Source organism: Cherax quadricarinatus, chromosome 97 (assembly GCF_038502225.1).
Source record: "Cherax quadricarinatus isolate ZL_2023a chromosome 97, ASM3850222v1, whole genome shotgun sequence".
Lineage (NCBI taxonomy): Eukaryota > Metazoa > Arthropoda > Malacostraca > Decapoda > Parastacidae > Cherax > Cherax quadricarinatus.
In genome coordinates this window covers 3,850,691-3,878,273 of record NC_091388.1, presented here as the reverse complement: position 1 = coordinate 3,878,273, position 27,583 = coordinate 3,850,691, and the positions used below count along the sequence as shown (strand labels likewise).

The window sequence follows — 27,583 nt, the reverse complement described above, 5'->3', positions numbered from 1 at the left end:
AACCGTGTACTGGACTCAACCATGTACTGGACTCAACCGTGTACTGGACTCAACCGTGTACTGGACTCAACCGTGTACTGGACTCAACCATGTACTGGACTCAACCATGTACTGGACTCAACCGTGTACTGGACTCAACCATGTACTGGACTCAACCATGTACTGGACTCAACCATGTACTGGACTCAACCGTGTACTGGACTCAACCATGTACTGGACTCAACCATGTACTGGACTCAACCATGTACTGGACTCAACCATGTACTGGACTCAACCATGTACTGGACTCAACCATGTACTGGACTCAACCATGTACTGGACTCAACCGTGTACTGCACTCAACCATGTATTGGACTCAACCGTGTACTGGACTCAACCGTGTACTGAACTCAACCGTGTACTGGACTCAACCGTGTACTGGACTCAACCGTGTACTGGACTCAACCATGTACTGGACTCAACCATGTACTGGACTCAACCATGTACTGGACTCAACCATGTACTGGACTCAACCATGTACTGGACTCAACCATGTACTGGACTCAACCATATACTGGACTCAACCATGTACTGGACTCAACCATGTACTGGACTCAACCATGTACTGGACTCAACCATGTACTGGACTCAACCATGTACTGGACTCAACCGTGTACTGGACTCAACCATGTACTGGACTCAACCATGTACTGGACTCAACCATGTACTGGACTCAACCATGTCCTGGACTCAACCATGTACTGGACTCAACCATGTCCTTGACTCAACCATGTCCTGGACTCAACCATGTACTGGACTCAACCATGTACTGGACTCAACCATGTACTGGACTCAACCATGTACTGGACTCAACCATGTACTGGACTCAACCATGTACTGGACTCAACCATGTACTGGACTCAACCATGTACTGGACTCAACCATGTCCTGGACTCAACCATGTACTGGACTCAACCATGTACTGGACTCAACCATGTACTGGACTCAACCATGTACTGGACTCAACCATGTCCTGGACTCAACCATGTACTGGACTCAACCATGTACTGGACTCAACCATGTACTGGACTCAACCATGTACTGGACTCAACCATGTACTGGACTCAACCGTGTACTGGACTCAACCATGTACTGGACTCAACCATGTACTGGACTCAACCATGTACTGGACTCAACCATGTACTGGACTCAACCATGTACTGGACTCAACCTTGTACTGGACTCAACCATGTACTGGACTCAACCATGTACTGGACTCAACCATGTACTGGACTCAACCATGTACTGGACTCAACCAACATTTGCTGTATGTATTTTTAAGGTCGTTGTGGTTATATATATTAAAACAATTGTGTTTTCTTAAGACAGGTGTTGTGATGGCAGGTATTGCATAGTTGTGTGATTATTGCCTTGTGTCTGACAGTGTTGTGTGTGTGCTCACACCTGTACATCTGTACCTATACTTCCATTATTAAATGAGTTAATTTATATACATACACACATACACACACACACACACACACACACACACACACACACACACACACACACACACACACACACACACACACACACACACACACAACAGGCCTAGTGTCTAATCGACATGTGCCTAGGACAAAATGGTAACTAACAACAGGATACCTGTTTGACAAGTCTTTGACACATTACTACTACTACCACTGCTGCTGCTATGAGTACTGCAATACTGCTTCTATCCAACACACGCCAAGACAGTGCCACACACTGGCCACGACAGTGCCACACACTGGCCACGACAGTGCCACACACTGGCCTCAGAATGACAGTTCCACTGGACAACAAGACGACTGCTCCTGCGTGTACACAGAATTTCGGACATCAGAACGACGACACCAGTGTTCGCAAAACGACCACCATACATCTCTTACGACAAAGTTCTATCCTGCACCAAGGACCTAAGTTCGCTGAAGCAAACTTGGGGTTTTTAAGAGGCATCCTCTGCAATATTAGACTGCAATGCCCTTGGAAATCCCAAATATGCTCGGCTTTGCGACATGGACGGTAACTAACTGATCACTGTGACGCTGACACATGATGCATCTCACCAGTCTTTTTCTCTGACCTCAGCAGCATGGAGGGGGATGCAGACGGCAAGGTTAGTACAGTAGGGGGCTGTGCCCCCCGTATTATTGTTCAAAGACACATGTGAGTATCTAGGTGTTCTTATTGTAGACTTTTCGCCTGTGAGGCCTGGTCTCAGACCGCGGGGGCGTTGACCCCCGAAATCCTCTCCAGGTATACAGTAGACACACAGATGTTGCACATGGGTCTAATTATCATTTATCTGTGTTTTATGCCATTCATGTACCATATTATTGTATTAATAATACTTGAAGTATACAATTAAAGCATTTTTCAAAGTGATGTATACAAATCTTATTCGGTCATATCAGTTTTCTTAGTTTTCTTAAAACTAGTTTAATATATAACTGGGTTTAGTTTAATTTTGTATGCTAAAAGTTCCAGTTAGATTTTTACAACCATGGGGGAGCGTTAAACCCGTAGGGATTAGCATAGGGGGATGGAAGGTATTTAAGCTCAACGCAGGGAACTGGAGCACAGATCCATTTCCCTGGATCAAGAGCCCCTCACCAGCGTCAAGGAGCCTCCCTTGAGGGGACATGAGAGAGGAGCTTATGACGACATTTTGGTCCAACTTCTGAGTGCTTATATTATAAAACAAACCTATAAACCACGGGTGGGGTTAGAACCCGCGATCGGAGAATCGCAAAACTCCAGATTGACGCGTTAGCCACTGGATGTGTCGGTCTGGAGTTTTATGACTGATCGCGGGTTCTAACCCCACCCGTGGTATGGTTTGTTTGCAATCGTGTCATTACGATTTCGTGAGTCATAAAAACTAAACTACAGTTTGTAGAGGAAACAGACGATATTTCGATTCGTCCATAACCATTATTTAGCCCAGGATAGAATGAGATCTCTTTTAAATTATGACTAAACTGTGACTGAGTTGTGAATAGTTCTGGTATTTTTAAGATCACTAGTCTTGTAGTTTAATATATTTTGGCTTCTTATGACACATGCTGCAATGTGTATCTTCATGTCTCAGTATTCTCTAGTTTGCCTGCATGTGTCTTCTAAATTTCCCCTTCTTTTGGGCATTTCTGGGTTAAATTCTGTAAAAAATTAACATTTACTGTGAGGTAGGATGTTAATTTTCTTGACAGGAGTTGTGTGTGTGAGAGACAAGTGTGGATTAGCGCATCCAGAGACGTCCTGGAGACCAGGAGAACATTGAGGAGATAGGAAGAGATGGCCTTGTGAATAATGCATCCAGGAGAACAGCGAGGAGCTTTGGAGACCAAGAGAACAGCCACGAGCTTTGGAGACCAAGAGAACAGCCAGGAGCTTTGGAGACCAAGAGAACAACGAGAAGCTTTGGAGACCAAGAGAACAGCCAGGAGCTTTGGAGACCAAGAGAACAGCCACGAGCTTTGGAGACCAAGAGAACAGCCAGGAGCTTTGGAGACCAAGAGAACAGCGAGGAGCTTTGGAGACCAAGAGAACAGCCACGAGCTTTGGAGACCAAGAGAACAACGAGAAGCTTTGGAGACCAAGAGAACAGCCAGGAGCTTTGGAAACCAAGAGAACAGCCAGGAGCTTTGGAGACCAAGAGAACAGCCAGGAGCTTTGGAGACCAAGAGAACAGCCAGGAGCTTTGGAGACCAAGAGAACAGCCAGGAGCTTTGGAGACCAAGAGAACAGCCAGGAGCTTTGGAGACCAAGAGAACAGCCAGGAGCTTTGGAGACCAAGAGAACAGCGAGAAGCTTTGGAGACCAAGAGAACAGCCAGGAGCTTTGGAGACCAAGAGAACAGCCAGGAGCTTTGGAGACCAAGAGAACAGCCAGGAGCTTTGGAGACCAAGAGAACTTCGATGTGATACGTATATCACATGAGGAGACGACCGGAGAAGTAAGGAGAGTATCTAGAGAACATTTATGCAGCTTGGAGACCAGAACAGTGAACAGACGACCTGGAGAACTGGTAAAGATTTAGACAGCCTGGGACCAGAGGAGAGATCAATCCAGAGTCCAAACCAAAAAAAAAAGTGAATTTTTAACTGGTATTATTACTAAAAATGAAGAATACATTTATATACTGTCTCTTAGATATATCTATAATGTCCTTTCTAATATGTAGATACCAAGACTGGGTTAGAGTGCACGGAAATGTACTGAATATGATCCACTGTGAGACGAGTCTTGAAGAGTTGTTGGTGTCCACCCTTAGGAACACACTTGTGAACCACGACATTTAGTGAACCACGACACTTAGTGAACCACGACACTTAGTGAACAACGACACTTAGTGAACCACTACACTTAGTGAACCACGACACTTTGTGAACCACGACACTGTGAACCACGACACTTAGTGAACCACGACACTTAGTGAACCACGACACTTAGTGAACCACGACACTGTGAACCACGACACTTTGTGAACCACGACACTTAGTGAACCACCACACTTAGTGAACCACCACACTTAGTGAACCCCGACACTTAGTGAACGACCACACTTAGTGAACCACCACACTTAGTGAACCACCACACTTAGTGAACCACCACACTTAGTGAACCACCACACTTAGTGAACCACTACACTTAGTGAACCACCACACTTAGTGAACCCCGACACTTAGTGAACCACTACACTTAGTGAACCACCACACTTAGTGAACCACCACACTTAGTGAACCACCACACTTTGGAGTTCCAAAGTTAAATTACATCATGTACTGCTAATAAACAAAGATTATTATTATCCACCGACGGGATTCCTAAAATAAGGAAGTTTTAGAAGCCCTTAACACCCACCCAAAACAAATACATTACATACAGTAAGTGGCCTTATAAACCACAACAACAACAACAACAAGATAATACAAGTTGATAGATTTACGTTGTCAGGATATTTTAGGTAGGATTAAATTGTTAGTAACTGTTATTAGAAGTAATGTAGCCATATTGCTTAATATAATGATAATAATATCTGTATTTACTATCAGTTTTGTCCCAGGATGTGACCCACACCAGTCCACTAACACCCAGGATGTGACCCACACCAGTCCACTAACACCCAGGATGTGACCCACACCAGTCCACTAACACCCAGGGTGTGACCCACACCAGTCCACTAACACCCAGGATGTGACCCACACCAGTCCACTAACACACAGGATGTGACCCACACCAGTCCACTAACACCCAGGATATGACCCACACCAGTCCACTAACACCCAGGATGTGACCCACACCAGTCCACTAACACCCAGGATGTGACCCACACCAGTCCACTAACACCCAGGATGTGACCCACACCAGTCCACTAACACCCAGGATGTGACCCACACCAGTCCACTAACACCCAGGATGTGACCCACACCAGTCCACTAACACCCAGGATGTGACCCACACCAGTCCACTAACACCCAGGATGTGACCCACACCAGTCCACTAACACCCAGGATGTGACCCACACCAGTCCACTAACACCCAGGATGTGACCCACACCAGTCCACTAACACCCAGGATGTGACCCACACCAGTCCACTAACACCCAGGATGTGACCCACACCAGTCCACTAACACCCAGGATGTGACCCACACCAGTCCACTAACACCCAGGATGTGACCCACACCAGTCCACTAACACCCAGGATGCGACCCACACCAGTCCACTAACACCCAGGATGTGACCCACACCAGTCCACTAACACCCAGGATGCGACCCACACCAGTCCACTAACACCCAGGATGCGACCCACACCAGTCCACTAACACCCAGGATGCGACCCACACCAGTCCACTAACACCCAGGATGCAACCCACACCAGTCCACTAACACCCAGGATGCGACCCACACCAGTCCACTAACACCCAGGATGCGACCCACACCAGTCCACTAACACCCAGGATGCGACCCACACCAGTCCACTAACACCCAGGATGCGACCCACACCAGTCCACTAACACCCCGGATGCGACCCACACCAGTCCACTAACACCCAGGATGCGACCCACACCAGTCCACTAACACCCAGGATGCGACCCACACCAGTCCACTAACACCCAGGATGCGACCCACACCAGTCCACTAACACCCAGGATGCGACCCACACCAGTCCACTAACACCCAGGATGCGACCCACACCAGTCCACTAACACCCAGGATGTGACCCACACCAGTCCACTAACACCCAGGATGCGACCCACACCAGTCCACTAACACCCAGGATGTGACCCACACCAGTCCACTAACACCCAGGATGCGACCCACACCAGTCCACTAACACCCAGGATGCGACCCACACCAGTCCACTAACACCCAGGATGTGACCCACACCAGTCCACTAACACCCAGGATGTGACCCACACCAGTCCACTAACACCCAGGATGTGACCCACACCAGTCCACTAACACCCAGGATGTGACCCACACCAGTCCACTAACACCCAGGATGTGACCCACACCAGTCCACTAACACCCAGGATGTGACCCACACCAGTCCACTAACACCCAGGATGTGGCCCACACCAGTCCACTAACACCCAGGATGTGGCCCACACCAGTCCACTAACACCCAGGATGTGACCCACACCAGTCCACTAACACCCAGGATGTGACCCACACCAGTCCACTAACACCCAGGATGTGACCCACACCAGTCCACTAACACCCAGGATGTGACCCACACCAGTCCACTAACACCCAGGATGTGACCCACACCAGTCCACTAACACCCAGGATGTGACCCACACCAGTCCACTAACACCCAGGATGTGACCCACACCAGTACACTAACACCCAGGATGTGACCCACACCAGTCCACTAACACCCAGGATGTGACCCACACCAGTCTACTAACACCCAGGATGTGACCCACACCAGTCCACTAACACCCAGGATGTGACCCACACCAGTCCACTAACACCCAGGATGTGACCCACACCAGTCCACTAACACCCAGGATGCCACCCACACCAGTCCACTAACACCCAGGATGCCACCCACACCAGTCCACTAACACCCAGGATGCGACCCACACCAGTCCACTAACACCCAGGTACCTATTTTACTGCTAGGTGAACACGGACAACAGGTGTAAAGAAACACAACCAATGTTTCTACCCTCGCTGGGAATCAAACGCAGACCCTCGTCATGTGAAGCGAGAGCTTTAGTGATCAAGCCATGGGTCACCATGGGTCACCATGGGTTGTATTAATTAAGGAGACTAAAGTGCGACAAGGTGGCCCTTGGCCTCGTAGGCCACAAGGTGGCATGCTGAGTGTCTGTGTTCGATCCCCGGTGAGGGTGGAAACATTGGACGTGTTTCCTTACTGCTGTTGTCCATGTTCACTATCAGTATAATGGGTACCTGGGTGTTAGTAGACTGGTGTTTGTTGCATCCCGGGGATGTCACCCACACTATTAATATTAATTCCGACCTGAAGCACTTTCTCGATAGCTGCAACAGGACACATAGACATAATACAGTGGACCCCCGGTTAACAAACTTTTTTCATTCCAGTAGTATGTTCAGGTGCCAGTACTGACCGAATTTGTTCCCATAAGGAATATTGTGAAGTAGATTAGTCCATTTCAGACCCCCAAACATACACGTACACACGCACTTACATAAATACACTTACATAATTGGTCGCATTCGGAGGTAATCGTTATGCGGGGGTCCACTGTACAGTGGACCCCCGGTTTATGATCACCTCCCAATTCGACCAATTATGTAAGTGTATTTATGTAAGTGCGTTTGTACGTGTATGTTTGGGGGTCTGGAATGGACTAATCTAATTCACAATATTCCTTATGGGAACAAATTCGGTCAGTACTGGCACCTGAACATGCTTCTGGAATGAAATAATATCGTAAACCGGGGGTCCACTGTATTAGGTACAAAACTCTCCGACATTCCCCGTGTCTGGCTAAATCTCTTCACAAATTTGATGTTCATGAAGGGGCCTAAAATCTGGAACTTTCTGCCAGAAATCTCCCTAACATATCCCAGCATCAGTTATATATGTGGTAACTACATTTACACATTTTCAATGTCACGAACACGTGTAATACAATGTAATCTTACAATTCAAGAAATCGTAATGGAATGATTGCAGACAAACCATAGTACGGGGTGGGGATTGAACTTGCAACAAGTGAGTCGTAAGCGAGTTCAATCCTCCACTTGTACTCTGGTTTAACATCTTACTCTCAATATTTGTAATCCAACCAAACATTAAAAAAATTGAGTCCCATTTATTTTAATAGTCAGACCTGTAATTCCTTACCAGTTAAACTTAATAAAAGCTATATAGCATAAACAGGATATTCAATTCTCTTGTATTCTTTGCAACTCTTAAATTTATACTCACAGTCACACTCATATTCTTATTGCCTTATTACTCTTAAGTTAGTCGTAAGTTTGCCCAAAATAGTCTGAATTAATATTAAGGGGCATTCTATATGTTCATCCACATCATTCACCTTTGTACAGACATACGGAGCTCCGTGGCCTGGTGGCTAAAACTCTGCCTTCACACAGCGAGGGTCCGAGTTTGATTCCCGGCGAGGGTAGGAACATTGGACATGTTTCCTTGGTGGCCCGGTGGCTAAAAGCTCCCGCTTCACACACGGAGGGCCCGGGTTCGATTCCCGGCGGGTGGAAACATTTCGACACGTTTCCTTACACCTGTTGTCCTGTTCACCTAGCAGCAAATAGGTACCTGGGTGTTAGTCGACTGGCGTGGGTCGCATCCTGGGGGACAAGATTAAGGACCCCAATGGAAATAAGTTAGACAGTCCTCGATGACGTACTGACTTTCTTGGGTTATCCTGGGTGGCTAACCCTCCAGGGTTAAAAATCCGAACGAAATCTTATCTTATGTTATCTTACCTGCTGTCCATGTTCACCCATCAGTAAAATGGTTACCTGGGTAGTATTGACTGGTGTGGGTGGCATCCTGGGACAAAACTGACCTAATTTGTGGGAAATGCTCAGCATAACAAGGGACTTTATAGTAGTATGTCATAAATGTCAGCTATGGTCTGTAAAAGTTGTATCATGTACGTACTGCAAATACCACTACTACAACCACAACCATTACTACTAGCACTACTACTGCTGCTACTACTATTACCACTACTACTACCACTATTATTAATTTCTATTATTACTACTACATATATTACTAAGGCCTGAAATACCTCAGCGTGATAGTGGATTTCTTTGTACCAATCAAATTATGAAATGTAAACACACAGTGTAACCTTTGAAAATAAATAAAATTTTGATTTTAATTTTGATTTTGATTACCACTATAATAACTGTCTCCATCACTTCATCTACTACCACTTATTACTGCTACTACCAACAGTACTACTACAACCACTACTAATACTACTATTATTATTACTAGGCCTGGTCACAGACCGGGCTGCGGGGGCGTTGACCCCCGGAACTCTCTCCAGGTCTCCAGATAAACTACTATTATTACTACTACTCACCAATGCTACTACAGTGGACCCCCGATTAACGATATTTTTTCATTCTAGAAGTATGTTCAGGTGCCAGTACTGACCGAATTTGTTCCCATAAGGAATATTGTGAAGTAGATTAGTCCATTTCAGACCCTCAAACATACACGTACAAACGCACTTATATAAATACACTTACATAATTGGTCACATTAGGAGGTGATCGTTAAGCGGGGGTCCACTGTACTGCTATACCACTACTCAATTACTACTACAGATATTAATGCTACTGTTACTACTAATACTACTATTACTATTACTACTATACTAATATTGCTGCACACTAACACCACCTTTCAAGGCTGGTGAAATTGCTGACCTAGAAAGTGTAGAGAGAAGCTTCACGTCACACATAACTGCGATAAAACGCCTCAATTACTGGGAACGCTTGAAGTTCCTCAACCTGTATTGCGCTGTATAGCCCTTGTGGCTTAGCGCTTCTTTTTGATTATAATAATAATAATAATAATAATCCTCAACCTGTACTCCCTAGAATGCAGATGGGAGAGATACACGTTTATATACACTTGGAAAATCCTAGAGGGATTAGTACCAAACTTGCGCACGAAAGCAAAAGACGCGGCAGATGATGCAATGTCCCCCCCAATGAAAAGCAGGGGTGCCACTAACATGATAAGAGACAACACAATAAGTGTGAGGGGTCCAAGACTGCCTGCCAGCATACATAAGGGGGATTACCAATAGACCCCTGGCTGTCTTCAAGCTGGCACTGGACAAGCACCTAAAGTCGGTACCTGACCAGCCGGGCTGTGGCTCGTATGTTGGACTGTGTGGGGCTAGCAGTAAGAGCATGGTTGATCAGACCCTGGTCCACCATGAGGCTTGGTCACAGACTGGGCCGTGGAGGCGTTGACCCCCAGAACTCTCTCCGATTATACTATTGTTAGTACTGCTATAACTACTACTAGTATTATTACTCCTAATACATACCACCCCCTCTTCTACTGTTAGTACTATACTACTACTACCACCATTACTGTACTATAATTATTATTACTACCACCACCACCACCACTACTACTATTACTACTACTGTTACTACTATCACTACTACTATAACTACTACTCCATAACAATTACTACAACTATTAATACCACTACTTTAACTACTACTATTATTACTGTTGTTACTACTACTGTTACTACTACTATTACTACTACTATTACTACTACTATTACTACTACTGTTACTATTATTACTACTGTTACAGCTACTATTACTACTACTGTTACTGCTACTATTACTACTACTGTTACTGCTACTGTTACTACTATTACTACTACTCTACTACTACTCTACTACTACTCTACTACTACCACTACAGTGCTTATTGTCTTTCACCTCACATTGTTACTTTTTTTGTTTTATTAACGCATCAGCCAATTCCCACCAAGGCAGGGTGGCCCGAAAAAGAAAAACTTTCACCATCATTCACTCCATCACTGTCTTGCCAGAAGGGTGCTTTACACTACAGTTTTTAAACTGCAACATTAACACCCCTCCTTCAGAGTGCAGGCACTGTACTTACATCTCCAGGACTCAAGTCCGGCCTGCCGGTTTCCCTGAACCCCTTCATAAATGTTACTTTGCTCACACTCCAACAGCACGTCAAGTATCAAAAATCATTTGTCTCAAACCATACCACGGGCGGGATTGAACCCGCAGTCAGAGAGACTCAAAACTCCAGACCGTCGCGTTAGCCACTGGACCAGCTAGCCACAATAAGATTTGTCCAACTAGGTATATTTCTACACCATAGGAAGGTTAGCATAGGCACCACTGTGACCACAAATGCCGTCATGTTGACGGCATTGAGGGGACTTGAGCTAGAGTTCATCACGGCCACGCTAGCTGGAGATTTGTCTGTAAAAACTTGCATTTGTGGTCACAGTGGTGCCTATGCTAACCTTCCTATGGTGTAGAAATATACCTAGTTGGACGAATCTTATTGTGGCTAGCTGGTCCAGTGGCTAACGCGACGGTTTGGAGTTTTGAGACTCTCTGACCGCAGGTTCAATCCCGCCCATGGTATGGTTTGTTTGCAATCGTGTCATTACGATTTCGTGAATCATTTGTCTCCATTCACTCCTGTCAAATACTCTCACGCACGCTTGCTGGAAGTCCAAGCCCCTCGCACACAAAACCTCCTTTACCCCCTCCCTCCATCCTTTCCTAGGCCAACCCTTACCCCACCTTCCCTCCACTACAGATTTACACTCAAGGTCATCCTGTTTCGTTCCATTCTCTCTACATTTCCAAACCGCCTCAACAACCCCTCCTCAGCTCTCTGGATAATAGTTTAGGTAATCCCCCACCTCCTCCTAATTTCCAAACTACGAATTCCCTTCATTATATTCACACCACACATTGCCCTCATATATATAAGCTGTGTTATTGTATTATTGTTAAGTGGTCGACTAAGCTCCTGGAGAACACATTATTTGTTACACGTTTCCTTTTACGCAATAAATCATTTTTCTTATTAGTATTATTATTAATTTATATAAGAATTCTATGTCAATTATATTTAACTAGGAAAATTAGGTAATGTGGTTGTGCCATTTGATCATTCTTAGTACAGGTTGGCCATCACTAATCCAGCATCATCGGGACCTGTAGGGTGCCAGATTAGTGATTTTGCCTGATTACAAAGTGGTTAGGCTAGAATACACTTAATGGAGATATTTATGCATCGGCAATTTCACCCACTTTACACCCTATTTTTGGCCCATTCCACTGTTTCAGTCTGCCAAACTCATAGCTATTTCACTAGCACTCCTTCTATTCTGTCGACTGAGCACAAGAAACCACCCATTCACCTATTTCATCTTGCGAATAAAGTGGTCAGAAATTGGTAAATTGGCCAGTTTCACACAAATTTCAAAATAGGGTCCAGAAGAAGCAGTGCAGACATTCCTAACACTAGGACTTGAGTCCTGGACATGGGAAGTACAGTGCCTGCACTCTGAAGGAGGGGTGTTAATGTTGCAGTTTAAAAACTGTAGTGTAAAGCACCCTTCTGGCAAGACAGTGATGGAGTGAATGATGGTGAAAGTTTTTCTTTTTCGGGCCACCCTGCCTTGGTGGGAATCGGCCAGTGTGATAATAAAAAAAAAAAAATTAATCACATCTCCAGGCCCCTCGTATATTATGGTTGTTTTTCATTTTGAATTTTATTCACGCAAAAAATAGATTTACTGTTATTCAGACTACTGCATTATTGTAATAATCGTATAAATGTCACCCCATTCATGACTGAGTAATAGACCTGCCAGTTCGACACATACTGGACGGTGATGTCATTTGCTTACTGTTGAACATCGGCAAAAATTGAACATTTCCGCTACTTTGAGCTCAATTTTAAGGTACTTTCTGGCATGAAACCAGTCAAAGTTATATCTATTTCTGTAATGTATCTTCCATTCTATCAAATGAGACCAAGAAAAACGAGAATACAACCATGCAAACCGTACAAAAATACACTGCAAAGTCGCTGTTTTACATGACAAGCACGGTCCCCTTTTTTTCTCATGCACTGCATGCTGCAGGATTTTTTTTTATAGTGCACACTTGCCACACAATCCTATTCTCTCATTACAGATTAGGCAAAGATTTACCAGTCACAGCTTATCTGAGTGACCTGAGCTTATGGCGACCGACAGTGGCTTCAAAGCCACCTTAGTTTTATGGACAACATACAGTGTATGTGCCTCACGAAATCGTAATGACACGATTGCAAACAAACCATACCATGGGCGGGATTTGAGCCTGCGGTCAGAGAGTCTCAAAACTCCAGACCGTCGCGTTAGCCACTGGACCAGCTAGCCACAATAAGATGGAGTGTATGTGCTTTACACAACAAGAAGCATTTCTTTTATTCATTGGAATCATGGCTAGGGCTAAAAGTAAGCAGGTTATAACAATAAACGGAGAAAAAGGAATTGGAATGACTTATGCAGCAAGTAGCACCGCCAGACAGTAGTGGCACGTTGGTGTGGTGACCCCAGAAATTTGAAATTATGCTAGCCAGAATTAGTGCCAGATTACTGATTGCCAGATTAGTGATGGCCAACCTGTGTATGAACCAGGTATTGTAGTACGTATATGAACCAGGTAAGGTGGGAACAGTACCAAGGAAGGTTTTGGAACTTGGTACTTCCGTTACATAAGTGGTCAAGTACTTAAGTGGTCAAGTAGGTAAGTGGTCAAGTAGGTAAGTGGTCAAGTTGGTAAGTGGTCAAGTTGGTGAGTGGTCAAGTTGGTAAGTGGTCAAGTTGGTAAGTGGTCAAGTTGGTAAGTGGTCAAGTAGGTAAGTGGTCAAGTTGGTAAGTGGTCAAGTTGGTAAATGGTCAAGTTGGTAAATGGTCAAGTTGGTAAGTGGTCAAGCTGGTAAATGGTCAAGCTGGTAAATGGTCAAGTTGGTAAGTGGTCAAGTAGGTAAGTGGTCAAGTAGGTAAGTGGTCAAGTAAGTAAGTGGTCAAGTTGGTAAGTGGTCAAGTTGGTAAGTGGTCAAGTTGGTAAGTGGTCAAGTTGGTAAGTGGTCAAGTTGGTAAGTGGTCAAGTTGGTAAGTGGTCAAGTAGGTAAGTGGTCAAGTAGGTAAGTGGTCAAGTTGGTAAGTGGTCAAGTTGGTAAGTGGTCAAGTTGGTAAGTGGTCAAGTTGGTAAGTGGTCAAGTAGGTAAGTGGTCAAGTAGGTAAGTGGTCAAGTAGGTAAGTGGTCAAGTTGGTAAGTGGTCAAGTTGGTAAGTGGTCAAGTTGGTAAGTGGTCAAGTTGGTAAGTGGTCAAGTAGGTAAGTGGTCAAGTAGGTAAGTGGTCAAGTAGGTAAGTGGTCAAGTAGGTAAGTGGTCAAGTAGGTAAGTGGTCAAGTAGGTAAGTGGTCAAGTAGGTAAGTGGTCAAGTTGGTAAGTGGTCAAGTTGGTAAGTGGTCAAGTTGGTAAGTGGTCAAGTAGGTAAGTGATCAAGTGCATAAGTAAGTTAACAACTTACTTATGCACTTGACCACTTACCTATATACGTACACGTACATATATTTCCATACATCACAGCAGGTCCTCCACAACTGTCTTATTTAACATACTCAAGTTTTTGCTCTTACAGTATCCATCAGGAGACACATTATATATCTCCTGAAACACCTTTCACTCTCAGTTTGCTTCTCATCCTGGTTTGTGCTCCCAGATTTACGTCATAACAATATTTTTCCTATGTTCCTTACTGCCTATTTGGGCTGTAGGGTATAATGAAAGAGTTACAACAACGTGTATTCTCTTCAAAGTCCTAATCAACAACAAAACGACTAATATTGATAATACAGTCTCTCCTCACTTAATGACGGGGTTCTGTTCCTAGGACCACGTCAGTAAACAAATTCGTTGCTAAGTGAGGAGCATACTGTAATGGTAGTGGGTTTGTGTCAACCATCTTTGAAATTATTTTAATGTCACCTTTGCACCGTTTGTAGCATTTCTGGTATATTTTTGAATGTTTATATAGCAGTGTACTGTATATTGTAATTAAAAGAATTGAGGAAATCCGCTCTAATATACATTATTTAGGTATGCATACTGGTCAGAGAGCCCATCGTAATTCTGAATCATCAGTAAACGTGTACGTCGCTAAGTGAGGAGAGGCTGTAATAGTAATAATAGTAATAGTTATACTAATATATAATAGCAGTAGTACTGTAGTAGTAGTAATAATAGGTAGTAGTAATAATAATAAAAAAAATAATAATATTAGTATTACTGTAAGTTGGTGTATTTTAGACAGTTTTAATGAGAATATTTGTTTTCAGTATCTCCTGGATGGTAAAGTCTGACCTCTCATGGGTTGTAGATCAATGGTTCACAGAACCGACACGTTGATAAATTAGACACATGTGCAACTCTTGGGTATCTTTATTGAGGAAATGTTTCGCCACACAGTGGCTTCGTCAGTCCATACAAAGGATAAACTTGAAGAACAGGAGGAGAATGAGGTAATCAGTCCCTCAACCTTGAGTCGATGTGGTCAGTCCATCAATCTTGAATAGAATACGGCATATGAGCGGAGAGGCAGCTTATAAACCGTATGGCAGGAGAGGTGCAGCAGTCGTAGGTGGTGTCACATTTGTTCAATGTGGAAGTAGGTCGTGCCCAAGGGTTAGGCAAGCGAAGAATTCCCAAGTATTAAGATCCCAAGAAGTTGCAGTGTCTGACAGGATTGTAGATGAATGGTTCAAAGAACCGACACATTAACACTCTCGTGGGTCTTCATTATATGACTCAATGACATAATTAACTATGGTGATCCCAGGGTACAATGGGACACCTGGTATGACCTGATAATGGGGACAGTTTCAATATAGCAAACGTAAATCCTCATTCTGAGCACGATTTTCCTGTTTTGGGGCCCAAAATTTTCTCTTATATTCCTGTATTTTGGTTTTGCGAATTGTTTCCTCTTTTGTTTTAATCGAACCGGTTATTTTCCTCATACCATCAGCGGTTAAGATGCTTTCTTTAGTAAATTTTCTTATCTCTTCAACCGTCATTTTTTCCATTGTAGGAAATACTTTATTGATGAAATGAAACAGGTCTTCAATATCTTTTTCTAAATCTTTTTTGTTTTCAGGTTCCACTTGTTTACTCTGGCTGTAATCAACCAGAGTAGTTTTAATCTATGATTTTTCTATTGATATGATTACGTTAGATGGATTAACGGACCCATGTAGGATATGCCTTTCATGTAGTTCGCACAGTGTTAAGCATACCTGATGAAGAGCCTAAATACAGAAAAATCTGTTCCATGAGGATTTAATCAGTTCACTGAAGGTTTTACCCTCATAATGATCCAGTACGAGAGCCTCAGGATAATTGTCTTCCGCTAGTACTTTCCCCATGATAACTGGTACTCCTGGGATGTTATACTGTCGTAGTTTCCAAAGCATGCGGCTCTCATCTCCAGTTGTTCGCTGCTTCTGTACTACGATGGGTAGTTTATCCTCACCATATGTTCCACTCCGGAAGCTTTTGTAACTTAAGAAAGTTCCTGGTTTCTGAAGAATCCAGGGTTATCTAAGTTTGTGTAGTATTGGATATTTCCAGGGCTTCACATGGATGTCTTTCCACGAATATGTGGTGATGCAGCAGTCATCAATAGGTTCTCTGAAGATGCTGACATCAGGTTCTGTGGAGATGGTGATGTCGGGTTCTGTGGAGTCGCTGACTTCAGATTCTGTGGAGATGCTGACATCGGGTTCTGTGGAGTCGCTGACATCGGGTTCTGTGGAGTCGCTGACGTCAGGTTCTGTGGACGTGCTGACGTCAGGTCCTGTGGACGTGCTGACGTCGGGTCCTGTGGAAGTGCTGACGTCGGGTCCTGTGGAAGTGCTGACGTCGGGTCCTGTGGAAGTGCTGACGTCAGCTTCTGTGGACACACTGAAATTAGGTTTTGGGAACCATTTTTTGCAAACTATATCAGTGTATTTTTTGCGAACTATATCAGTGTATTTTTCAATATAGTTGCTAAGAGCACTACCTGAATCATGTATGTTAGTGCTGGTAGGCTCAGATGTTCCTGAAAAAATATTCCAGGCTAATATACCAACTAACGCTAGGTTCATCATGTATCTCCAGGTCAAGAAAGCCAGCTGAGGCGAACCGGCTGGCTCTTCACCAGCCTGTTTGATGAGTTCGGTATATCTTTTAATATTAGTTCTATCTGTATCTTGGACATAGATGTCACTGACCACAAGGGGAAGATATACCCATAATGAATAGTAGAGCGAGTGTCCCTCCTAGCTCTCAGGGGTCAGGTAATACCTAAATGTATACTTATTTATTTTCTCCTCTATGCCCTGCCATTGTTGCTACAGGACTTTAGAGTGTGCGTTAAGTTTCTCGGTTTGTTTACCAAGTATCAACCACTCGGATGCGACAAACACAAAGCAAATTATGGCTAGGAAATTCATTTTGAAACTTTTCTAGACCATTTGACAAAAACATTAATCTACTAAGAGTGATCATATAGCACTACCACATTAAATAATTTAGCTATTTAAAAAATATATTTGGTTTAGAATTCTTATATAAATTAATAATAATGATCATACAAATAACTTTATAGGTAAAAAGGACACATGTGTAACAAATTTGACATTTTATTGAGTCAATGTTGCATCCTCCAGGAGCTTAGTCGACCACTTAACAATAATACAAGGACACACAACTTTTATATATACAGGAGGTCCCCACTTATACAGCAGGTTAGGCTCCAGGCTACTGCTGTAAAGTGAAACGTAATTTTTTTCTGCTTTTTTATTTACATACGTTTACACTATCATATATTAAGTGAGCAATATAATTAAGCCTTAAAAATGCATGTTCGTACGTACAGTACACGGATTATTTACCCTAAAATATTTTCGTCCTTAGCTTATAGTGAGTGGTGAATATATTTATTGAAGGAAATCTGAATAAATGAAGAATGACTGTAGTACATAATTGAAAACTGCTGCATTAGCAAATTACTGTAAAGCAAAGTGTTGTAAAACCGAGTGCTGCAAAGCAAAGCACTATCAAGTAGTGTTTTAAGGCAAAGATGAATCACCTCTGTGACACAATGTTTATGTACTTTGCAAACGACCACAATTGTGACATAATGTTTATGTAGTATGCGAACAACCACTACTGTGACATAATGTTATGTAGTATGCGAACAACCACTACTGTGACATAATGTTATGTAGTATGCGAACAACCACTACTGTGACATAATGTTATGTAGTATGCGAACAACCACTACTGTGACATAATGTTATGTAGTATGCGAACAACCACTACTGTGACATAATGTTATGTAGTATGCGAACAACCACTACTGTGACATAATGTTTATAGTTAACAACTTACTTATGCACTTGACCACTTACCTATATACGTACACGTACATATATTTCCATACATCACAGCAGGTCCTCCACAACTGTCTTATTTAACATACTCAAGTTTTTGCTCTTACAGTATCCATCAGGAGACACATTATATATCTCCTGAAACACCTTTCACTCTCAGTTTGCTTCTCATCCTGGTTTGTGCTCCCAGATTTACGTCATAACAATATTTTTCCTATGTTCCTTACTGCCTATTTGGGCTGTAGGCCCGGTGGTCTGGTGGCTAAAGCTCCCGCTTCACACACGGAGGGCCCGGGTTCGATTCCCGGCGGGTGGAAATTCCGACACGTTTCCTTACACCTACTGTCCTGTTCACCTAGCAGCAAATAGGTACCTGGGTGTTAGTCGACTGGTGTGGGTCGCATCCTGGGGGACAAGATTAAGGACCCCAATGGAAATAAGTTAGACAGTCCTCGATGACGCACTGACTTTCTTGGGTTATCCTGGGTGGCTAACCCTCCGGGGTTAAAAATCCGAACGAAATCTTATCTTATCTTATCTTAATGAAAGAGTTACAACAACGTGTATTCTCTTCAAAGTCCTAATCAACAACAAAACGACTAATATTGATAATACAGTCTCTCCTCACTTAATGACGGGGTTCTGTTCCTAGGACCACGTCAGTAAACAAATTCGTTGCTAAGTGAGGAGCATACTGTAATGGTAGTGGGTTTGTGTCAACCATCTTTGAAATTATTTTAATGTCACCTTTGCACCGTTTGTAGCATTTCTGGTATATTTTTGAATGTTTATATAGCAGTGTACTGTATATTGTAATTAAAAGAATTGAGGAAATCCGCTCTAATATACATTATTTAGGTATGCATACTGGTCAGAGAGCCCATCGTAATTCTGAATCATCAGTAAACGTGTACGTCGCTAAGTGAGGAGAGGCTGTAATAGTAATAATAGTAATAGTTATACTAATATATAATAGCAGTAGTACTGTAGTAGTAGTAATAATAGGTAGTAGTAATAATAATAAAAAAAATAATAATATTAGTATTACTGTAAGTTGGTGTATTTTAGACAGTTTTAATGAGAATATTTGTTTTCAGTATCTCCTGGATGGTAAAGTCTGACCTCTCATGGGTTGTAGATCAATGGTTCACAGAACCGACACGTTGATAATTAGACACATGTGCAACTCTTGGGTATCTTTATTGAGGAAATGTTTCGCCACACAGTGGCTTCATCAGTCCATACAAAGGATAAACTTGAAGAACAGGAGGAGAATGAGGTAATCAGTCCCTCAACCTTGAGTCGATGTGGTCAATCCATCAATCTTGAATAGAATACGGCATATGAGCGGAGAGGCAGCTTATAAACCGTATGGCAGGAGAGGTGCAGCAGTCGTAGGTGGTGTCACATTTGTTCAATGTGGAAGTAGGTCGTGCCCAAGGGTTAGGCAAGCGAAGAATTCCCAAGTATTAAGATCCCAAGAAGTTGCAGTGTCTGACAGGATTGTAGATGAATGGTTCAAAGAACCGACACATTAACACTCTCATGGGTCTTCATTATATGACTCAATGACATAATTAACTATGGTGATCCCAGGGTACAATGGGACACCTGGTATGACCTGATAATGGGGACAGTTTCAATATAACAAACGTAAATCCTCATTCTCAGCGCGATTTTCCTGTTTTGGGGCCCAAAATTTTCTCTTATATTCCTGTATTTTGGTTTTGCGAATTGTTTCCTCTTTTGTTTTAATCGAACCGGTTATTTTCCTCATACCATCAGCGGTTAAGATGCTTTCTTTAGTAAATTTTCTTATCTCTTCAACCGTCATTTTTTCCATTGTAGGAAATACTTTATTGATGAAATGAAACAGGTCTTCAATATCTTTTTCTAAATCTTTTTTGTTTTCAGGTTCCACTTGTTTACTCTGGCTGTAATCAACCAGAGTAGTTTTAATCTATGATTTTTCTATTGATATGATTACGTTAGATGGATTAACGGACCCATGTAGGATATGCCTTTCATGTAGTTCGCACAGTGTTAAGCATACCTGATGAAGAGCCTAAATACAGAAAAATCTGTTCCATGAGGATTTAATCAGTTCACTGAAGGTTTTACCCTCATAATGATCCAGTACGAGAGCCTCAGGATAATTGTCTTCCGCTAGTACTTTCCCCATGATAACTGGTACTCCTGGGATGTTATACTGTCGTAGTTTCCAAAGCATGCGGCTCTCATCTCCAGTTGTTCGCTGCTTCTGTACTATGATGGGTAGTTTATCCTCACCATATGTTCCACTCCGGAAGCTTTTGTAACTTAAGAAAGTTCCTGGTTTCTGAAGAATCCAGGGTTATCTAAGTTTGTGTAGTATTGGATATTTCCAGGGCTTCACATGGATGTCTTTCCACGAATATGTGGTGATGCAGCAGTCATCAATAGGTTCTCTGAAGATGCTGACATCAGGTTCTGTGGAGATGGTGATGTCGGGTTCTGTGGAGTCGCTGACTTCAGATTCTGTGGAGATGCTGACATCGGGTTCTGTGGAGTCGCTGACATCGGGTTCTGTGGAGTCGCTGACGTCAGGTTCTGTGGACGTGCTGACGTCAGGTCCTGTGGACGTGCTGACGTCGGGTCCTGTGGAAGTGCTGACGTCGGGTCCTGTGGAAGTGCTAACGTCGGGTCCTGTGGAAGTGCTGATGTCAGTTTCTGTGGACACACTGAAATTAGGTTTTGGGAACCATTTTTTGCAAACTATATCAGTGTATTTTTTGCGAACTATATCAGTGTATTTTTCAATATAGTTGCTAAGAGCACTACCTGAATCATGTATGTTAGTGCTGGTAGGCTCAGATGTTCCTGAAAAAATATTCCAGGCTAATATACCAACTAACGCTAGGTTCATCATGTATCTCCAGGTCAAGAAAGCCAGCTGAGGCGAACCGGCTGGCTCTTCACCAGCCTGTTTGATGAGTTCGGTATACCTTTTAATATTAGTTCTATCTGTATCTTGGACATAGATGTCACTGACCACAAGGGGAAGATATACCCATAATGAATAGTAGAGCGAGTGTCCCTCCTAGCTCTCAGGGGTCAGGTAATACCTAAATGTTTACTTACTTATTTTCTTCTCTATGCCCCGCCATTGTTGCTACAGGACTTTAGAGTGTGCGTTAAGTTTCTCGGTTTGTTTACCAAGTATCAACCACTCGGATGCGACAAACACAAAGCAAATTATGGCTAGGAAATTCATTTTGAAACTTTTCTAGACCATTTGACAAAAACATTAATCTACTAAGAGTGATCATATAGCACTACCACATTAAATAATTTAGCTATTTAAAAAATATAGTTGGTTTAGAATTCTTATATAAATTAATAATAATGATCATACAAATAACTTTATAGGTAAAAAGGACACATGTGTAACAAATTTGACATTTTATTGAGTCAATGTTGCATCCTCCAGGAGCTTAGTCGACCACTTAACAATAATACAAGGACACACAACTTTTATATATACAGGAGGTCCCCAGGCTACTGCTGTAAAGTGAAACGTAATTTTTTTCCACTTTTTTATTTACACTATCATATATTAAGTGAGCAATAGAATTAAGCCTTAAAAATGCATGTTCGTACGTACAGTACATGGATTATTTACCCTAAAATATTTTCGTCCTTAGCTTATAGTGAGTGGTGAATATATTTATTGAAGGAAATCTGAATAAATGAAGAATGACTGTAGTACATAATTGAAAACTGCTGCATTAGCAAATTACTGTAAAGCAAAGTGTTGTAAAACCGAGTGCTGCAAAGCAAAGCACTATAAAGTAGTGTTTTAAGGCAAAGATGAATCACCTCTGTGACACAATGTTTATGTACTTTGCAAACGACCACAATTGTGACACAATGTTTATGTACTTTGCAAACGACCACAATTGTGACATAATGTTTATGTAGTGTGTGAATGACCACTACTGTGACAAGTGCTTATGTAGTGTGCGAACGACCACTTCTATGACTTAACGTTATGTAGTATGCAAACAACCACTACTGTGACATAGCGTTATGTAGTATGCGAACAACCACTACTGTGACATAATGTTATGTAGTATGCGAACAACCACTACTGTGACATAACGCTATGTAGTATGCGAACAACCACTACTGTGACATAACGCTATGTAGTATTCGAACAACCACTACTGTGACAATTCATTTTTCTTAATGTTTATAATTTTAACCAAGTATTATTCTGTCATAGTATACACATGTTTATGTTTTGTACAAGATTAACCCTTTGACTGTCGCGGCCGTATATATACGTTTTACGAGGTGCCGTGTTTGACGTATATATACTCATAAATTCTAGCGGCTTCAAATCAAGCAGGAGAAAGCTGGTAGGCCCACATGTGAGAGAATGGGTCTGTGTGGTCAGTGTGCACCATATAAAAAAAATCCTGGAGCATGCAGTGCATAATTAGAAAAAATAAACTCCGACCGTATTTTTTAATTAAAATGCCGACTTTGTGGTCTATTTTCGTATAGTATTTATGGTTGTATTCTCGTTTTCTTGGTCTCATTTGATATAATGGAAAACATATTACAGAAATAGTGGTGTTTTTGATTGATTTGACTATAAAAAGAACCTAGAAATGGAGCTCAAAGTAGGGGAAATGTTTGATTTTTGCCAATGTTCAAAAGTAAACAAATGATGCCATTTTCCTATAAATGTCCAACTAGCCAATCTAATATGCAGTCATGAATGGGTTGATGTTATTTATACAGTTATTACAGCATTGCAGTAGTCTGCATAATAGTAAGTCTAATATTTTTTGTTTGAATAAAAATTCAAAATAGAAAGCAAGAGTAATATCAGAGGGGCCTGGAGACATGACTGATGAGCAAAGAAAATGTTTTTTTAGAGCCTGGAATGTCTGCATTGTTCATTCTGGACCTTATTTTGAAATTGTCATATTTTTTAGTTTTCGTGAAATTGGCCAAATTGCAAATTTCTGACCACATTATTAGGTAGTTGAAATCAGTAAATGGGCAGTTTTTTGTACTCAATCAATAGAAAAAATGAAGTTCTAAAGAAATAGCTATGAGTTTGGGCGACTGGAACAATGGAATTAGCCGAAAATAGGGCTCAAAGTGGGCGAAATCGCCGATTTGTAAACAGCGCCGAGGTCGCTAACTTCGCGAGAGCATAATTCCATCAGTTTTCCATCAAATTTCGTTTTTTTGGTGTCATTACAATCGGGAAAAGATTCTCTATCATTTCCTAAGAAAAAATAATTTTTTTTTTTTTTTTAAATTTTGCGACACCAGGAGACACCTCAGGATTGGGGGTTGCGGCAGTCAAAGGGTTAATGGCTGCTAATGGAACGATATTAGATGGTTTTGTTCATTTTAAGGACATTTATTACAGGTTTGCCTGTATGGTGTGAAGAGTGGAATCTTGCAGTGGCCGCAAATCACTCATAAATACACTCCAACGTTTACTTCTCTCACTACCCCATATGTAAACAAACAGATCCACAATAATGACAGTTTACCTGGAGTTTACCTGGAAAGAGTCCCGGGGGTCAACGCCCCCGCGGCCTGGTCTGTGACCAGCCCGCCTGGTGGATCAGAACCTGATCAACCAGGCTGTTACTGCTGGCTGCACACAAACCAACGTACGAGCCACAGCCCGGCTGGTCAGGTACAGACTTTAGGTGCTTGTCCAGTGCCAGCTTGAAGACTGCCAGGGGTCTGTTGGTAATCCCCCTTATGTATGCTGGGAGGCAGTTGAACAGTCTCGGGCCCCTGACACTTATTGTATGGTCTCTTAACGTGCTAGTGACACCCCTGCTTTTCATTGGGGGGATGTTGACAGTGTGATAAATTAAAAATACAGATGAAAAAGCATGTGCGTAGGTCTTCTCTCGTAGGTCTTCTCTCGTAGGTCTTCTCTCGTAGGTCTTCTCTCGTAGGTCTTCTCTCGTAGGTCTTCTCTTGTAGGTCTTCTCTCGTAGGTCTTCTCTCGTAGGTCTTCTCTCGTAGGTCTTCTCTCGTAGGTCTTCTTTCGTAGGTCTTCTCTCGTAGGTCTTCTCTCGTAGGTCTTCTATTGTAGGTCTTCTCTCGTAGGTCTTCTCTCGTAGGTCTTCTCTCGTAGGTCTTCTCTCGTAGGTCTTCTCTCGTAGGTCTTCTATTGTAGGTCTTCTCTCGTAGGTCTTCTCTCGTAGGTCTTCTCTCGTAGGTCTTCTCTCGTAGGTCTTCTCTCGTAGGTCTTCTCTCGTAGGTCTTCTCTCGTAGGTCTTCTATCGTAGGTCTTCTCTCGTAGGTCTTCTCTCGTAGGTCTTCTCTCGTAGGTCTTCTCTCGTAGGTCTTCTCTCGTAGGTCTTCTCTCGTAGGTCTTCTCTCGTAGGTCTTCTCTCGTAGGTCTTCTCTCGTAGGTCTTCTCTCGTAGGTCTTCTCTCGTAGGTCTTCTCTCGTAGGTCTTCTATTGTAGGTCTTCTCTCGTAGGTCTTCTCTCGTAGGTCTTCTCTCGTAGGTCTTCTCTCGTAGGTCTTCTCTCGTAGGTCTTCTCTCGTAGGTCTTCTCTCGTAGGTCTTCTCTCGTAGGTCTTCTATTGTAGGTCTTCTCTCGTAGGTCTTCTATTGTAGGTCTTCTCTCGTAGGTCTTCTCTCGTAGGTCTTCTCTCGTAGGTCTTCTATTGTAGGTCTTCTCTCGTAGGTCTTCTCTCGTAGGTCTTCTCTCGTAGGTCTTCTCTCGTAGGTCTTCTCTCGTAGGTCTTCTCTCGTAGGTCTTCTATTGTAGGTCTTCTCTCGTAGGTCTTCTATTGTAGGTCTTCTCTCGTAGGTCTTCTCTCGTAGGTCTTCTCTCGTAGGTCTTCTCTCGTAGGTCTTCTCTCGTAGGTCTTCTCTCGTAGGTCTTCTCTCGTAGGTCTTCTCTCGTAGGTCTTCTCTCGTAGGTCTTCTCTCGTAGGTCTTCTCTCGCAGGTCTTCTCTCGTAGGTCTTCTCTCGTAGGTCTTCTCTCGTAGGTCTTCTCTCGTAGGTCTTCTCTCGTAGGTCTTCTCTCGTATGTCTTCTATTGTAGGTCTTCTCTCGTAGGTCTTCTCTCGTAGGTCTTCTCTCGTAGGTCTTCTCTCGTAGGTCTTCTCTCGTAGGTCTTCTCTCGTAGGTCTTCTCTCGTAGGTCTTCTCTCGTAGGTCTTCTCTCGTAGGTCTTCTCTCGTAGGTCTTCTCTCGTAGGTCTTCTCTCGTAGGTCTTCTCTCGTAGGTCTTCTCTCGTAGGTCTTCTCTCGTAGGTCTTCTATCGTAGGTCTTCTCTCGTAGGTCTTCTCTCGTATTTCTTCTATCGTAGGTCTTCTCTCGTAGGTCTTCTCTCCTAGGTCTTCTCTTGCAGGTCTTCTCTCGCAGGTCTTCTCTCATAGGTCTTCTCTCGTAGGTCTTCTCTCGTAGGTCTTCTCTCCTAGGTCTTCTCTCACAGGTCTTCTCTCGCAGGTCTTCTCTCGTAGGTCTTCTCTCGTAGGTCTTCTCTCGCAGGTCTTCTCTCCTAGGTCTTCTCTCATAGGTCTTCTCTCGCAGGTCTTCTCTCGTAGGTCTTCTCTCGTAGGTCTTCTCTCGTAGGTCTTCTATCGTAGGTCTTCTCTCGTAGGTCTTCTCTCCTAGGTCTTCTCTTGCAGGTCTTCTCTCGCAGGTCTTCTCTCATAGGTCTTCTCTCGTAGGTCTTCTCTCGTAGGTCTTCTCTCGTAGGTCTTCTCTCGTAGGTCTTCTCTCGTAGGTCTTCTCTCGTAGGTGTTCTATCGTAGGTCTTCTCTCCTAGGTCTTCTCTCGCAGGTCTTCTCTCGCAGGTCTTCTCTCATAGGTCTTCTCTCGTAGGTCTTCTCTCGTAGGTCTTCTCTCCTAGGTCTTCTCTCACAGGTCTTCTCTCGCAGGTCTTCTCTCGTAGGTCTTCTCTCGTAGGTCTTCTCTCGCATGTCTTCTCTCCTAGGTCTTCTCTCATAGGTCTTCTCTCGCAGGTCTTCTCTCGTAGGTCTTCTCTCGTAGGTCTTCTCTCCTAGGTCTTCTCTCACAGGTCTTCTCTCGCAGGTCTTCTCTCGTAGGTCTTCTCTCGTAGGTCTTCTCTCGCAGGTCTTCTCTCGTAGGTCTTCTCTCGTAGGTCTTCTCTCGCAGGTCTTCTCTCGTAGGTCTTCTCTCGTAGGTCTTCTCTCGCAGGTCTTCTCTCGTAGGTCTTCTCTCGTAGGTCTTCTCTCGTAGGTCTTCTCTCGTAGGTCTTCTCTCGTAGGTAGACAGCCATTTACACACACTAGTCCAGGTTTCACTCTTACTGTACACATTTCCCTTACTTAATCTGAATATTCTACATTTCATTATTATTATTATTAAATTAATGGAGAATTGGTAAACCCATAATCTGGGTAATGAGAAGTAATGAAGTTTTTATAATAATAATAATAATAATACGTAATAATAATAATAATCTTTATTTATACAAGCATGTGTACAAGGTATACAGACCATAGCTGACATCAGTGACATTCTACTATATAGAAAGCCCCTTGTTATGTTGAGCATTTCATACAAATTAAGTCAATTTTGTCTCCAGGATGCAACCCACACCAGTTCACTAACACCCAGGTACCTATTTTCCTGATAGGTAAACATAGGCAGCAGGTGCTTAAGGAAACATCCTAATGTTTCCAACTGTATAGGGATCTAACCACAGACCTCAGTGTGTGAGCTGTGTGTGCTGCCAGTCAAGGTACAGGAAGGGTTGCTCCACTTTCCTGGACCAAGAGCCTTTCATCTACATCAAGACAACCACCCTGATCTTTTTGAAGGTTCGGCATTCACACCACTTCCCCCATTAATGGTGTCCAGTAAGTTATAATCTATTTCCCTATACATTATTTACAATACTTTCCACCTGTATGACTTTACCACTTCCCTATGAATAAATTAATATATTACCATATTGATCTTAAGATATAAGATTTTATTCAGATTTTTAGCCCTGGAGGGTTAGCCATCCAGGATAACCCAAGAAAGTCAGTATGTCATTGA

The 27,583-nt window shown here is 42.9% G+C and overlaps 1 protein-coding gene across 1 annotated transcript; it reads left to right on the top strand.

The window, feature by feature from the left end:
• The first annotated feature begins 1,028 nt into the window (after window positions 1-1,028).
• Window positions 1,029-27,582, top strand: LOC138855502 (uncharacterized). Its single transcript, XM_070105135.1, has 2 exons — window positions 1,029-4,987; window positions 27,177-27,582. Exon 1 carries the CDS (start codon window positions 3,331-3,333, stop codon window positions 3,958-3,960), a length of 630 nt encoding a protein of 209 aa, XP_069961236.1. The 5' UTR covers window positions 1,029-3,330; the 3' UTR covers window positions 3,961-4,987; window positions 27,177-27,582.
• The last annotated feature ends 1 nt before the right edge of the window (window position 27,583 follows it).

What these genes read in the sequence shown, in the direction of transcription:
- LOC138855502 (XM_070105135.1), top strand. Translation starts at nt 3,331, where the DNA reads ATGCATCCAGGAGAACAGCGAGGAGCTTTGGAGACCAAGAGAACAGCC.